General features: G+C 34.9%; 1 protein-coding gene across 2 annotated transcripts in view; it reads right to left on the bottom strand.

The window, feature by feature from the left end:
* PTPRQ (protein tyrosine phosphatase receptor type Q) overlaps positions 1 to 16,954 on the bottom strand; it is a 198,413-nt gene that overhangs the window by 33,733 nt on the left and 147,726 nt on the right. The window contains exons 34-36 of one of the 2 annotated variants that reach the window (XM_090273667.1): positions 7,594 to 7,693; positions 4,999 to 5,127; positions 101 to 145 (exon numbers count right to left, since the gene is read on the bottom strand). In XM_090273667.1, the coding sequence (XP_090129793.1) occupies positions 101 to 145; positions 4,999 to 5,127; positions 7,594 to 7,693 (274 nt within the window). The remainder of the gene's footprint in view (positions 1 to 100; positions 146 to 4,998; positions 5,128 to 7,593; positions 7,694 to 16,954) is intronic. The other variant, XM_090273668.1, reaches the window with a different exon arrangement.

Here is a 16,954-nt window from a genome sequence, read left to right as displayed (position 1 = left end):
CAACAAAATGCTCAATAATACACATTTTAAAATACAAAACACACCACCTGACAAGACTGAAATAATCACAGCAGAGCTCTGCATCACCACAGTAACTTACTGGATGACAAAAATCTCCTTGCGTCTAAAGAAAAATGAAGAGTATCTGGAAGTAAAGATTCATTAATTACTTAGTATACAAACACTGCATTGCTTTTGATTTGCTACTACAAGAACATATGCATTAAATGTCTTACGTTTTGTTCTACTTCAGGACATTTGTTGTCCTGAATTCATATATTGGTCAGACATTTCTTATTTTATGTAGAATTCCCTGTATCAGTCAAATATGTATTCTTATTAAAGTCACAATAAGAATTGCACTAGTAAAGATTGTCCCGTTTCTGCAAGTTGGAACTTAGGCTCAAATGCCATCACTCCTTTGCCCCACATCACTAGAAAATAAAAAATTTCAAAAGGAGTTCTTCCCTTAGAATCATTTTGTGATACAAAACGCTGCTTGAAGAAGAATACCATGAGCACTTGTCTATTTAAGAGGGTTTATACTGACCTCATCTAGTATCCTTCAGACTCAAATACACACACACACACACACACACACACACACACACACACACACACACACAGAAGTGGATCTTGATTTATCAGAATCAAACAGACCTGGGCTAGCATCATGGTTATCCTATTTACTAGATGTATGACCTTGAACAGTTACTTAAAATATCTAAGCATCTCTCATTTTTCATTTGTAAACTGAGGATGAGTACCTACTACGAAGATTGAAAGAATTATGTAAGATCATTACATACAGAATTTAACACAGTAGCAATTATTATGTTAGCAATCCCTATATGAAAATAGATTAGGACAAATTTTGATTTCACAAATGTTATAAATACCAATAACAAAACCAAATGTATTCTGATTTACAGTTTACAGAGCACATTCATAGGATTCTTTCAAATGGTAAGCTTTCTGAGTACGCAATGTTTACCAAAAATTCAACATGCAAACATCTACAGTTACTGAAAGAGAAAAGAGACTCTTGAATTAGCAATTCAACTGTTTGCTTCATTTTGTTGGATTGGGCCTTGAGTCTTAAAATAATGTACAATTTCATTCAATTAACTAAAATAGTCAAGATCATTATTATGTAATGATGTGCAAACTTTCTGGAAATAAAATGAGGTTTAGAAGAAATTTTCTGTCAAGTAAGAATATTAGAAACACTGATCAATCTTATTCTACTATGTTTTTCTAACTTAATTACCATAGAAAAAACTTCTGTAGCTTAAGTGTTAAAAGGAGATGAAAAACTTTTTTAATGACTAGAATCTTTAACTTGTGTTATTTAATTTTGTGTTATAATACTTTGGGAAGGTAGTCTCTGTTACACTTAAATTAGTTAAAAAGCAAGCCACAGGGCAGTCTCGGCAATCTTTGGGAGACAGGTCTCTGTTTTACCTCTATGTGTATTGCCGATCTTGCCAATATTTTCTCTTAGAAACCTTTCTCACTTCAGTGAGCTAAGTGGCTGTCTTTTGAAGGAGTCATAACAAGAGGTTAGGTTGTTTATTCGTTTATCATATAACAAAACCCAAGGGTCAATTGTTAATCTGCTAAATGTGGAGTAGATGAGCAAAATAGTAAATACTTTCTAAAAAATATAGCTTGCATTGTCTAAAACTTAAATATAAAATGTGCATAATAAAATTATATAATTATTATTCTAAATACGAATTTAAAACATTTTCTTGGTGTGTCCTTGAAGGTGCTCACGGAGTACTAAATCTTTCCTTCAGGAAGAAAAAACATAAAGTGAGAGAATTCTTCAGCTCTTCTGTGAAGATATAATTAATCAATAGGAGTTTACATATACAACAAATATAGGATAAACTTTAAAATATAAATAAAGAAGTAGATAACACAAAATAGTTAAATAATTTCTTAACTATCCAATCCTTTAAAAGATTTAATACAAAGTATCATAATGACATTTTTTTGGTCAACTAGAAAACATCCTAAAATTAATATTTTAATGACTGGTTAGATATTGTTTTATCATTTCTCTTATGGACATGTGGATACATGAAGCATTGAGGAAAACAGCATGAAGAAACTGAGCAGGTTCTATGGAAGAGAACATCCCTGAGCCTCAAGTAGAAAAGAGCACATGTTAGCTAGGTAGACTTAAAGGAAATTATCTAAGTTCTTTTCTACAAATAACAACATATGGCATAAATTACTCAACATTTTAGAAGGTAACTCAGACTCCTTGATTCTTCACTCCTGGAATCTACTATCTACCATCAATCTCTGTGGCCATACCCTCACCAGCCTTATATGGCTTTGAATAGGTTTAGATTTTGGATCTAATTATGAATCCATTAGTTGCTATTTTTTTAGTCATATTATTTAACATATTAGTGACTTTAATAACATGAAAAACTTCAATAAATAATAAAACTGAAGATCGATCTCTGTAATGAAGAATTAATACCCAAACGACTTGATAGTTATTTTAATAAATTTCTATAACAAATCAAGCAGCTCATACTGTTATGTGCCATTGAAATTACAAATAAGAATGTTTTACAGTCACAAATGCTGGAATCATAACAAATAAATAAGAAAATGAAAAGCATAGACACTAAAATTTCCAACTTTACTATTACTAGGGGTAATATATACTCATTTTCTATATGCAAAAATAAATAAGAATTATTTGAAATATATTTGAAAGACACTTCTACATTCTTTTACAAATAAATTGACATACAAATAAATAAATATGAGAGTCAGAAATTAATAACAAGGAGTCAAATTTAAATAATACAGTCCATGAATTATAAATATTGAATAATAAACCATCTGTACAGTCCTCACCCACCTTTTCTATTAACTGCCATGACAGTAATTGTTAAAATAAACACCTAATGTACAAAACAAACAAATGAACAAAATTGAATCACAGGCATCGAAACAAGGAACAGACTGACAGTGACCAGAGGACATGGAGGAGAGGGGATAAGAGGGTAAAGAAGGGGAAGGGTTTAGTCAGGGAACATGTATAAATGACCCACGGGCATGGACAACAGGGTGGGGATTGACTGTGGGAGAGGGGATGGAGTGGGTGGAGCAGGGGAGAGCAAAGGGAGAAAAATGGGACAACTGTAATAGAACAAAAATAAATTTAAACGAACAAACACCCAACCTACTACCTTTTTAATAATGACTGTGTTCAGAAGTGGAGGAAGGTACAAATTGAAAACACACAGCATTTAGGGGATCTGACTTCACCAAAGCCTACCTAGAATGGTAACGTAGTTAGTAAAGAATAATTTTTCTGATACTGACTGTTTTTTTCACTTTATTATTTTATGTCTGCTAAAGATAAACTTACTAAGGACTTCTGGAGGGTTAATAAGAAAATCATTTTTTAAATGCTTTAAAAATAGACACTTAGAAGTTCACATTTTAGTATGAACAGATTCAACTATTGTCCAAACAACTAAAATTAATTGCACTAAGGGATTTGCAGTTTTGTCGCTTGCACACTTTGGGGCATAGAAGCAAGAGACTGGGACCCCAGGCCTGTGGAGGGGGCACAAAGACATGTGAAAGGAGTGCAGAAAGGCAGCTGAACAGGTGAGTACTGAAATCCAGTTGGTCCACAGGGGAAAAGGAGTAGAAAATTCCTTTCATTCTGTGTGTGACCCTTTAGAGACTGAGAAACAGAGCATCATGCCAGTAAAGCACTATTGTTCCTAAGTGGTTTCACTTTGGCGGTGGTTTCACTGAAGAACCTATTGATCTTTTATATACAACATTTCTTATGTTGGAAACTATGTCCTGGGTCATATATAACCATCTTACACATAGTCTTTGGAGCAATATTCATTTTAGGTGGAAACAGCCTGTATTAGAATTAACATAGTAAGTTTCTACACCCAACAAACTAAATTTCCTTTTACTTTAGTGATAATACTAAATTACTTTTGTTCTATAGACTTTGGAAGGCCCCTACATATGAAACTTGGCTCTATAGCACATTTACATATTTTCGACATGCTGGAAATATTCTCGCAAAGTCAATTTACTAGGCAAAAGCTAAATTTTGTAAACGACACCTACAATTGATTGATTCCCAGTTCAAATTCTTAGATGCCAATTTCCAGTTAATAATTCTGAAAAGTTAAACTGAGTTGTTTTGTAATAATTATCTTATGTTAATTAAAGCATCACAAAATATTGGCTTTTAAAAGAATCTAAACTTAAGACAGCCTGATGATAGTTTTTATTAAAAATTTGATAAATTATTTTAATAGGCAGAAATTTTTTAAATGTGCCAACATTTTGAGCAGTTTATAATGATTTTTAAAATATTAAAATTACCTATTCTTTAAAATTAAGCACTTTGCTATTTCTAGTACATATTAATGACATATGGTTAGTATACACATATTTACTTTTACTTCCAAAGGTAATTTTACTTTACATTTAATTTTTAATACTAAGCAATTAACAATGAAGTTTCCATATATAATTTATACTTTTAATGTAATTTCATACTAAAGGAGTTTTAAAGAAGGCTTTTATAAAAGTAAACAATATCAAGTAGTTACAAATTTAACTATTTTAAACTTGTGATAAAAATGTGGAACCTCCAGAAAAACTGCTATAAAAAATCTATTATATGAAGTGAATTATTAAACATAATTTTAAATGTTTAATGTGTAAAAATATTTTCTCAGAAATAAAAAGCTTGGTTGAAGACTGTAGTCCAAGGCTCATATTGAACTCTAAGTATTAAGAAGATTAAGTGATTCTCTGAACATCAGTGAGAAGTGTGTAGAAGATGGAGGTCACCCTTTGAAAGAAGATCTCTGTGACCTGTATAAATAGGAGCCCCGCAAACACTTCCAACAAGCATAGGTCAGAATAGGGTCATTGCTCCAGGCCCTCTGGACCACAGTACACCCAGTGGAGTGTGCTCACCGCGTTAATCTTTCATCCTTCAGTTCCAGGTCTGCCACTGTGATGAGCTGATCCAGCTTGAATTTAGTGTCAATAATTTCTGCATCTCGAGGAGAGTATGTGCCACCTTCTTTCTGCTTCTGACGAATTCTAAAATGTGTAGTCCAATAAGGGAACATCACAGAAAGCATATGGAATTAGGTTTAATTTTCTTTTTAAGGAAAGACATTAATCAAATAATTTCTTTGTTGAATCACTTCTCTTAATGTACTACAAATTTATAGCTACTCCGTTTCTTTTTCAATTTTAATTCCATGGAACCTATTCTACTATATAGTTATTAACATGTTTTGTTGAAGTTTCAAATTCTAATGAGAATTAGTTGATTAAGGCCTGAGTCGCTGGAATATTCAAAATATAGAGCAAATTAGACTGAGTCTAGCTGTTTCATAGATTTATCACAAATAGGAAATATGCCAAAGTGGAAATAGCTCATTGCTATCAGCACCAGTGCTAAAAGACAATGCTCTGTTGTTTTTACATACAAAATTCTTTTACATACATGAAAATACATAAACATGTGTTTTAAACTTTTGTATTGACTTTTTCAAAATACTGTGAACTATATAATCTTTATGTAGAATCAGAAAAGTCAGATTCAAAAATAAAAGTAACATGAATCTGAGAATCAAATTAAAATCTTTTCATTTTAAGTCATTTACATTTTTATGACAGTGCAGTATATTACAAAGTAATATTTAGCTATTTTATCTCTTTAAAATTTCAAACATATTATTTGTTATAATTTATGTACTAAAGATGATATAAGAAGCATAAAATGTTGTCTTTATCTTCAAGGACACTACAATTTAGTTGAGAAGCAGAATCTAAACTTAGAAAAAGCATAAAAAGAGAAAAAAGATTTAAATTACAACTCATAAGATAGTAACTAATAATTTTAAAGTGTTACATAAGTGATTACAACTCTTATTATTTTGAGGAAGTAAAGAAGTGAGATTTGACTTGGTTGTTCGGAATGAGAAGGAGGAAGAAGCACATTTCTGACTGAACAGAAGCAGAGTTGTACAAATGTCTAAGGAACATTTAGGTGAGAATAGACCCATCTGACTAAAGAGATGTAAGAAAATTGTAGGGAATAATGGAGGACCACTTCTTGCCCAAATAAGGAATTTATTCTTTAAGGACATGAGAAGGCAAAAATGATTTTAGAGCAGGATAAAATATAAATATGGATGATGGGTGCCCCCCTTAGGGACATGCCCACATTTTACACAATATATATTTAAAATGCCTAGAATTATGGCTTTCTCATAACATCTGACTGAGTCTGAGAACAGTATGTGGCATAAGAAAGATATGTTTTTCAAGAGTTTTTCAAGTTATTCACCAAAATGATTTAAGAGATTCAAGATGAAGCAGATCAGACATGGAATTCAGAATACAGAACAACATTCTTCAGGTAAGATTAAAATAGAGCATAGTGAATTACTTAGGAACTTAATAGAATGGTTATTTTTGCAAATGTAGGGTACCTTTAACTTGGCAATCTACCGTATGAAAGTAGATTTTAGGATCATACTAAAATTCCCTCTGAGGTTGTGTAACCAACAGGTGAATTAAGAGATGCATACTGAGAACTTAGGATACTTAGAAAACATAGTACAGACATATTGATAAAGTAAATATAAAAAGGGGGCCACTACAGAAAGAAATCGAACATCTCTAGTGTCGTACTTACTGTAAAAATTATTTGTTCTGTAAAAACTTTAAATTAGACTTAATTAAAATATTTTAAACTAAACCTATCATTCATAAATTATTCACAAAATGTAGAAAGCTGGGCATCTTCTGCTTTTCTGTTATCACTTTATTGTCTCTCAGCTCCAAATCCACTCTTCTGTGCCATATTTGTAATATTGGCATTAGATGCTGTAACATTGCTCCTTTGCCAGATAGCAAGATGCTAAGCTTTGTCAATAGAAGACACTAGAGTGAACCTGCAAGGCTACAGGGGCAAGGAGACACTTCCCTTGTGGGTTCACGCTGCACTATTACCATTCATTGCGGGAGCCCAGCAGCCTACCTGGATGAGCTCTAGCTGCCTCTCAAGGGCTTGCTCTTTCCACAGGTGAACAAGAACAAGTAGCTCCAGCTTATCCACAATATCCAGCCAAAGTAGGCTGCTTCCACAGACCAATTCCAGCCTGCCTACCCTCCATTAACGATGGGTAGCTTCTAAAGAACAGCTCCAGCCCCTTCCCTCTGTCACATGTCTTTGCACAGCAATGGGTAACAGGCTGTATGTGCTTGTGGGAGCCATTCCTTGTTAGCCTTGGGAGTGGGCCTTTTCTAGTTCTTAGTTCCTTCATTGTTTCTCTCCCTCATCCTGGAGAGAGCCTCTTCTTGCTGCACTTGGTACTTCTGGATCCCTTAGAGTTCTCTTTACCTTCTGTAGTTAGTTAACTATTTCCACTAGTTAACAATTCTTTTTATTAAATATTTCCCACTCAGGTAACTGCTGTGGCTTCTGTCTCCTGATTGGGCTGAATAATGTCCACAAAGCATACTAGGAATGTGAGTACAAATAACTCTCACCTTGCAAATGCAAAAATAGCTGTTCCAAGAAGAATGATTGAAAGGATACACAAAGTGACTGAAAGAATAATCTCCACAGTTCTTTCTGAAAGTCCTTCACCTGAAGAGGAGGAAGTATAATATCATCATTAATTATTATTATGGAACACTATCTTGGATCTCAGAAACACAGAAAAATATTTTCTTGGAATATTGCTCAAGAATGCTAATAAAATGTACAAATGTGTCTGTTCCTCCTCTCCTAAGTCTTCTAATTTGGGGACTCAATCCTTGGACCTCTTCTTTTTTCTATCTAAACTCGTTCCCTTGGTGGGCCCATCCAGCCTTATGATTTTGATTTTTATCTATATAATGTCGACTACTTAATTGTTACCTATTGAACTTACTTATATAATCAACTGCCTCCAAGAAGTGTAATTAAAATTAAAATATCAATATTTCCAAAGCTAAATTCCTGTACTTCCTTCCTTTCAAATGTATCCCTCTACCTCTAGTTGATGGTAACTTCATTGTTCCAGCTGCTCAGGCCCAAAACCTTAAAGTCATACTTGAGTCTCCCTTAGAACACATCCAAAATCTTTGAGGGAATCTCATTGGCTTTACCTTCAAATTATATACTCTTCTCACTAAAAGAAACTAGGCAAAGTTAGATGGTAATTCCAAAGTGGGAGTAAGGGACAAAATGGATTTACATATCTAATGGAGCTTGAAAGCTAAGAAACTTTCAAAGACTGATGAGATGAGAATAAAAGATACTCCTGAAGAGGTTCCTACTGGCCAAAGAGGAAAAATTCAAACTTCATAAGAAATGAAAACTGAAATTAATTGAAATAGTCATTATATAAAAATTCATACATTCTAATATTACTTAATGAAGAGAAATAAAAATAAACAAAAATACTAATTTGTAAATATTGGTTATAGCTATACAGCCATTTTCTTAGTCTAAAAATTTTTAATTAAAGAAAGAAGATTAGGCATTTTTTCTGACTTTCTCATATGAACTATTATTTATGAATTTATATTAGGTCTAGTTAAGAATATAAAGCTCTTCATTAGAGAATAATTCTGTTTAATAACTGTGGAAGGAATAATAAAATTAGAAATTCACAACATTACATTCCCAATTAAATACCTGATTCAGGTAACAATCACAAATGTGTCTTTAAATGATTAGTAGGAAGGTTGATAGGAAATTGAATATTTATAGAACACCAAAATAATACCCTGAAGATTATTTGCTAGTCATAACAAGGGAAAATACAACTTCCCAATGGGGAATAATGCTGTCACGACTACTAAACTTACTGGTCAATTTTACATCATTGAAAAGGTAACCACAGGATATTACATACATTCTGACATGAGGTATTTTGATTTAGACAGCAACACCTTTAAAGTATTCCTGCCATAAACATTGATTGTGAATATTCAAACCTTTAGATCTTATTTCTAATTTATAAGAAAGTACTGAAAGGAGGAAAAAAATAAATGGTACCAAGCAAAAGTAATCAGACAAATTCAGAATATTGGATCTCTTACAGAATAACTCATCTAGTTGCTTCAAAGAGTCTATGTGACAGGGGACAAAAGATGGGGAAGGGAGGTCTCTTCTAAATTAAAAGAGATTACCAGACCCAACAGTCAAAGATAATGTATAAACCTCTTATTTGGATCCTGATTCAAACAAACTATACAGAAAAATACCAGAGTATGATTTGAAGATGTATGTAGTATTATGTAATATCAAGGATTTATTGTTAATTTTACTTCACTGTGACACTATGATTTATATGTATTTATTAGAGAAGTATAGTCAAATATTTCAGGGTGGAATATAATGCCTTCTGTGATTTACTTTAAAATACTTTGGAAGTAAAAGAACAAATGCATAAAATTGTGGCATGTGTTAAAAATTATTAAATTTAATTAATAGATGTTAGTGGAGTTCATTATACTCTTTGAAATTTTTGTGTATTCTCTGCTCATTTCTCGCCACCTCTGCTGCTTGCATCTTGATCCAGGCTACCATCATTTTTTACATGAATTATTGTATGGACACCCAACAAGTCTCCCTGTACCCACCCTTGTCTTCTTTCCATCTATTCTCAACATAGCAGAAGAGTCATTGCCTTCAAACATTACCTCTGTACTTGATAGATTCTTCTCTAACAGAGAAAAAGTCAGAGTTCTTCCAAAGGACTATTTGACTTGGTCCCTCATTAACTCTCTGGTTCCCTCTACCTCTGATTTCCCCTCCAATCCTACTTTGTTCACTCCTCTGGAACAAGACTGGCCTCCTTGTTGTTCCTGGAACACACTAAATCACTCTTGACATAAAGCTTTTGCACTAGCTTCTTCCTTGCCTGGAAAGGTATTTCCCTTGTATATCTGTCTAGAGAGCCATTTCATTAGCTTCAAGAGTTTGATTTTCATACGGGCTACACTGACCACCTCTTATGAATGTATAGGTACCTCCAAATTCATATGTTGAAGCTCTAAACCCCAATGTGAACACATTTAGAGTAAAGAAGTAATTAAGTTTAAATGAGGTCATAAGGGTTGGGCCTAATCCCATAAACCCAATAGGATTAGTATCCTTATAAGAAGAGACACCAGAAAGCTGGCTTTCTCCCTCTGTCCACACACACTAAGGAAAGGCCATGTGAGGATAGTGAGAAGGCCTTCTACAAGCCAGGACGAGAGTTCTCACCAGATACGAAATTGACTGCAACCCCAATCTTGCACTTTTAGCCTCCAGAACTGTGAGAAAATTAATTTTTGTTGTTTAAGCCACCCAGTGGATGGTATTTTGTCACGGCAGCCCAAGTAAACTAAGACACCACCATAAAAAAAAAAAGAAAAGAAAAAACTAGCTCACTTCCTGCCCCCTCTCTTCTACATGTTCTACACACTGTTGTACTCTTTCTTTTCTCCACAGCCCTTATCATATTTTAATTTACCTTATAATTAATTTATTTATTATACTTAATGTTTATTATCTATCCAGAATATAGGCTCCCAGAAGACAGGGTTCTTTATTTTATTCAAAACTGCATTTCAAGTTCTGCCCAGGCTCTGTAGCTTCAGCTTCACTGGAGAGGACACCCCAGCGTCATCGCAAGATGTCGATTCAACACGGGAGGAGACAGATACCGTGTCACTCCCGAGTCGGACTGCACAGCCATTCTCGGCGGTGCAGATAGACTCTTAAGAAGCTACACCATCGTCTCTCGAGACGGACGGCTGCCGACGATTTCAAGTTCTGAGAGTAGTATCAGACACATAATAAATTCTCAATAAAAATTTGCTAAATTTACTAATAAATAAAAATATTGATTTTGAAATAGATATTAAAATATTTCAGGTTGGATATCAGACATTGAACCAAATATGAAGATATAAATTATTAATAATTTATTTTAGACAATTACTAATTATAATTATAATCAATTTTAATTTATATGATTTATAATTTTACTGTAAAAATATTAAAGTCAAGTGATAAAATAAAATAGGTTAACGATTGTAAAATATGCAGGGATTAATATTTTATATATTTCTCCCTTGGATTGAAGCTTATGAAATGTTAACAATATAAAAAGGTTCCTGTGGCTATGCTGCATGGTAGATTTAAATGAACACTGGATCTTAAAGAGTTATCAGAGTTTCATGGTCCTCTAGAATCACCAGTAAAATGCAGAAGATATTAAAGTAGCAGGTAGCTCTAAAGTCATTGAGATACATCTTTTTTATACATTAAAATAGGAGTGGTTGGTTTGATGAAGAATCACATGCTGACTCTAATTGGATATGCTTGGGAAAGAAAACATGAAGATGAATAAAGAATTTTTATCAGGTAATATTGAATCACTGGACCTTAGAACTCGGGAAAAATGACTTCATAGATCACAATTTTTGTTTTCAGATTAGATTACCATTTCAAAACACTAGACAAGTGAAGTGAGGAAATGACACTTAATGTATTAATAAACAATATGTAATCCCTTGGGGACACGTATTATAATGCAAAAGTACCACTAGGAAAGGACAAAATGTGCCATGGTTGTGAAAACAAATTCTGATTCATTGCTATGCATGTCACAGAGAGCATTACCAGTAGAGAATGAAAACACTTCTATAAATTTTTTCATAGAAAATAAAATTCTTTCACCTAAAAATATAAACATGAATTGTTTTGAAATAAACACAAGTCACTTACTCACTAGACTTCAAATTCTATAAAAGGTCAAATTAAATTATGTTGTATTTACATGATAAAATATACTACCATAATTAAGCAAATAATAATTATAAAGTACTAATTTAAGTTTTCGTCATTATTATCTTTTGATGGAAATTCTCATTGTTTAAACTCAGTATATGGATCTGATTTATTAAGCCAGTTTTATAGCTCTAAGAGCTTAAGTTAAATGAGTTATAAAGCTAATAGGTTTTACAATGTGTGGCTCTAACTTAGGTACATATTACATGATCTTATTATTATTTATATTATTATTAATCTTAAGAGAAAACAAGTTCTTTTAACACAAGTTCAAGATAAGGAGTTCTCCTTTGGCTTAGTCATCCCAGATATTCTAATACTGCACAAAAATTTACTAAAAGTAACTCAATTTCATAATTCAAGAAATAAGAAATTAAAATAACCTAGACAGGCATTATTTTCATACATCAGATTGACAAAATTTTAAAAGTAGATAATATAGTTGTTTCCAGGATGTAGGGAGTGTCACATTTATTCATTGCTAAAAAACCAGAAAGGAGTTATTGTATCTTTATGTGTAAAAATAAAGCATACTCATATGTGAATGTTAACTTCAAAAGCTAAGACAAGAGGGCAAAAAGAGAACAGCTAGAAATATTTAAAATGTTGAGAAGAGAAAATGTACAGCAAGTATAGAGAATCTGTGGAAGCAGAAACATCACCGATAGTAACGAAACTGAGAGTTCCCGGGGCACCTAACAATTTTCAAGCAACCGGGTAGCAATGGTTACAAGCACAGCAATAAGTCAGGCTGCCTGGGGCTAAAAGCCACTTCCTCGCTTGGTAACGTTCAGCAGATTGGTTAAAGAGACAGCTTCAGATTTCTTACCAATAAATAGATGATATCTAGAAGTCAGAGATCATGTTATAGGGCTGTTGTGAAGAATACATGAAGTGATGTATAAAAACACTCAGAAAACACTTGGCACATAAAGAATGTTTAGTATTTTTATTAATAAACACATATCATATTCATTCATCCATTCATCAGATTTAACCTCCCAGTTATTTTGTGAGATAAGTATTATTCTTCTCATTCTGGAAATGAAATTTCAGAAGTTAATTTTTAAAGTAATTAACTCAAGGTCATATAAATTCAACACATGCCCAAAGTGCCTGAAATAATGCCTGTCTGACCACAAAGTTTATGAGGTCCACCCCTACATTACCTCTACTCTTTAATAATAACACTTTCCCCTATATCTCTGGTGTTTTGGAGGCAAATGACTTTTTTTGCTGCAAAAAATATGTAGAGACTCCCTATTTCTGTTTCTAAGTTAGCATAGGGGAACTTTTCACTGTTGTCTTAGTAATTAAAGGAGAAGTGTTATGACACAAGAAAACAATCACAGAGTGTCTTTGCCATGAGGTTTGAGGTTTCATCTTGTTCAGCTTTAATGAAGCCCTGGAAGGTGCAGAAAGGGGTGTCTGGTTTTCAAATCACAGGAATCCTCTATAATTAAACCTTGTTATCAAAACATTGCCTACAAGCAGTTTCCATAGACTGATGTACCTAAGGAGGATTTTCAAAGAGTTTAAGAGAGATTCTTGTGAATTTTGTTAATAAAACTGCTAAGGCACGATCTTGAGTGAAAAAAAATCAAATAAGTTGCAAGTATTTCTTTAGGATTAAAATAATGGTGCATGCCATTTTCCTTGCTTATTCTTCCAGGCCATAAAGACTCCCCTAAGTGCAAACTCCTCTTACATCCACTCATCCTTACCCAGCCAAGCTCTCCCTGGTTCTTCTCACTTGTACTACTGTTAGCCTCTTTCACTAAAAAACCTTTTAGTCTATCAATCTATTGTGATTCTTTAGTCCATATTTTTAAATTCTGAATAGTAATGCCTCTGAGAGGCACAACCACTATCAAAATGGTTTGTCTTGCAAGTGAATGCTCTGCACTAATTTAGAAACATAGCCTGAGCCCTGGCTGCTGTGGCTCAGTGGATTGAGCATTGGCCTGTGAGCCAAGTGTCGCTGGTTCGAGTCCCAGTCAGGGCACATGACTAGGTTGCACGTCAGGTTCCCAGTTGGGGGCGCGAGTGAGAGGCAACCACCCAGCAATGTTTCTCTCCCTCTCTTCCTTCTTTCCCCTCTCTCTAAAAATAAAATAAAGAAGCAAATAAACAAATGAATAAATTATTTTAAAAAAAGAAAAAGAAAGAAAAGAAACACAGCCTTGCAAAGGCTCTTAAATCCTGAAGATTTTATTGATAGGCTTGGAGTTCATTGCCTGTGGTGTGCAAAATACCAGTGAAGGAATACATATCTACTGGTGGCTTGATGACCTAAATGGGACCTATACTTCTTTCGCTGAAATCTGGGATCACATACACACAGAAGTCTTTAGTTGGTTCGTTAAGAATGTTGAGAGCCAAAAGCCAGTTATGAATGCTATTATATACCCCTATACATGACATATTTAAGAGAAAAAAAGGGACTCGAACATCTTTTGTAATTTATGATAACATCGGGGATATTATTATCAATGCATTTTATTATTTGCTTGCCCCCATTCTCACAGCCATGGAACTATTTTGCCATTGACCATTGACTATTGTAGAATGGTCAACTTTATTTCTTTTTTGAGTCCTACTATATCTTCCTATCAAGGAAAAGATGGCCTTTTATTAATGTCAAATCATGGACCAGGGCACTTCCTGGAGGGTGCTCTTTGGTGCCTGGCCCATCAGGGTAATCTTGATCACCACAGAACCATAACATCCAAAGCCAGGTAGAAAACTGATGTGAGGACAGAAATTGATGGTGTTAAATCCATCAACCAGCAAAGAGATTGGACCGCTTTGCTAGTCATCAAGGAATTCCACTCTAATGGTACATTCCATACTCCAAATCTGGATGTCTCATTTCACTACAACTGAGGGTGGCACTTCTAATTATTTCCTCAACTCCTGCCCATCACTGTTTATCTAACTATAAATGACTAGATAGCTCAACTCCATGTGGTCAATCCAGAATAAGCATTACAGAGCAAAAGCCTATTTATTACAAAGCTGATATAGTTATGGGGATTATAGAGAAAAGCAACTGGCTGGTTTGGCTCAGTGGATTGAGCGTCGGCCTGCGAGCTAAGTGTCGCTGGTTCGATCTTCCAGTCAGGGCACATCAGAGAAGGAAAACTCTGATTCCAAAAAACCTCCGCTGCCTTGCGGCATACCTCTTCAGGGGAAAGGCTAAGGGAGTAAACCCCGACAGAAAATCCGGAGCCGGAGTCCCTAAGGCGGTTTGACATTGTAGTCAACACCGGCAACTCCTGCGGCGCACCTGAAGCCAAGCTGTATTGACTCCGTCTTTCCCTTGGACCCTTCAGCTGCGAAGAGAGGGGGGGTCTGCTGCATGGGCAACAGCTGGCCCTCCATATCACCCTGCCCAGGCTCTGTAGCTTCAGCTTCACTGGAGAGGACACTCCAGCGTCATCGCAAGATGTCGATTCAACACGGGAGGAGACAGATACCGTGTCACTCCCGAGTCGGACTGCACAACCATTCTCGGCGGTGCAGATAGACTCTTAAGAAGCTACACCATCGTCTCTTGAGACGGACGGCTGCCGACGACCTATCAGAAGAGATCCTATGGAAGACCACTCCAAGGAGGAGCCCGAAAGGCCATCCTTATGTCACTGGTCTACAGATAATATTGCCACTCCCCCTTATCAACACAGCGCCTCTCTGCCTACTGCATGCAGTCTACGTTTCACCAGTCCCTTTGTCTATAGCCTCATCAGCATCCTGTGCTCTGCCCTTCATTCTACATCTTTACTCCCTTCTAGACTCCAGCTCTTACCAGAGTGCACAAGCATCAATACCTGGATGACTGGGGTGGTGGTAGTTATGATTCCAAAGAAGGAACCAAGAACTGACAGTATTTCTGTTACTTTCTAGGGTCAATTATTGTATTTCACTTCCTAGTCTGTGAGAGAAAGGAAGAAGAAGAAGACAATTGCTGAGGGAAATCATGAGATTATCTATGGCCAAAATGTGGGAGGAGCCCATCCTCAGTCATAGGAAAGCCATTGGCTGTACCTGAAGAATTGCGTCCCTGTACACCATGTCCTTGTGCTTGACTTTGCCCTTTTATTGGCTTTTTATTCTCATTCCTATTATTCTGCATCTCTCAACTTTGCCTCTCAGATAACTGACTGAATGTGCTGTCCTCACATCAATAATCTCTATGAAACCATCAAGCTATGGGAGACAGAGCACGCAACAAACAACTCAGCACAGCAAGGTGGTCTCTTTTCAGCACTGCTCTTACAAAATGTCATCTCCATAAGACATTGTCTTTGTCTTTTGGTCCCATCAGCAGACACACCAGGATCACTAATCAGCTGTGTGGCAATAGTCTCTGAATGCTCTACTCTCGGGGAAATAAAGTCAATGCTTTCAAGGCATTTACTGTAGTGGTGTCATTCTGTGATAAAACCACCTATCAAATAAAGAAACACGCAAAGCAATTTTAACATCAAAAGTCTAATCAGCCAGTTTTAAAATGATTACTCTATTAGGTAAAGTTAATCAAAGCAGAGATTTTATGAAATTAGATAGAATAGCCAAAAATTTTTGTTATTCCTCTCTAAAGATCCATGTAGCAAGTCATACATGCCTTCTTTTCTTCAAGATCTAAAGCTTTATTTATTTGTTTATTTATATTTTAATCCCCATCCAAGGATATGATACTGATTTTTAGAGAGAGAGGAAGGGAGAGAGAAATGTTGATGTGAGAGAGAAACATCAATTGGTTGCCTCCCATACATTCCCTTATTGGGGATCAAACCTGCAACCTGACCAAGAATAGAACCTGAAACTTTTTGGCGTACAAGACAATGCTCCAATCAACTGAGCCACCCAGCTTGGGTAGGACCTAAAGTTTTATTAATGAAGTTGAGGCTACAGAAGCTGGCTCTCTGTACAATTAATCTTTAAAAGATCTGGTGAGAATTTCTAAGTTAAAATGGTAGAACAATTTATCTTTTTACAGGTACAACTCTCATTGAGATCTACTGCAGCTCATGACATACTATACTGTGTATTTGAGCAACATTCAAAATTTCA

This window comes from Furipterus horrens, unplaced genomic scaffold (genome assembly GCF_987537825.1).
Source record: "Furipterus horrens unplaced genomic scaffold, mFurHor1.1.pri manual_scaffold_4, whole genome shotgun sequence".
Taxonomy (NCBI): domain Eukaryota; kingdom Metazoa; phylum Chordata; class Mammalia; order Chiroptera; family Furipteridae; genus Furipterus; species Furipterus horrens.
Note: the sequence above shows the minus strand (reverse complement) of the source record. Positions and strands in the feature narration are given on the sequence as shown.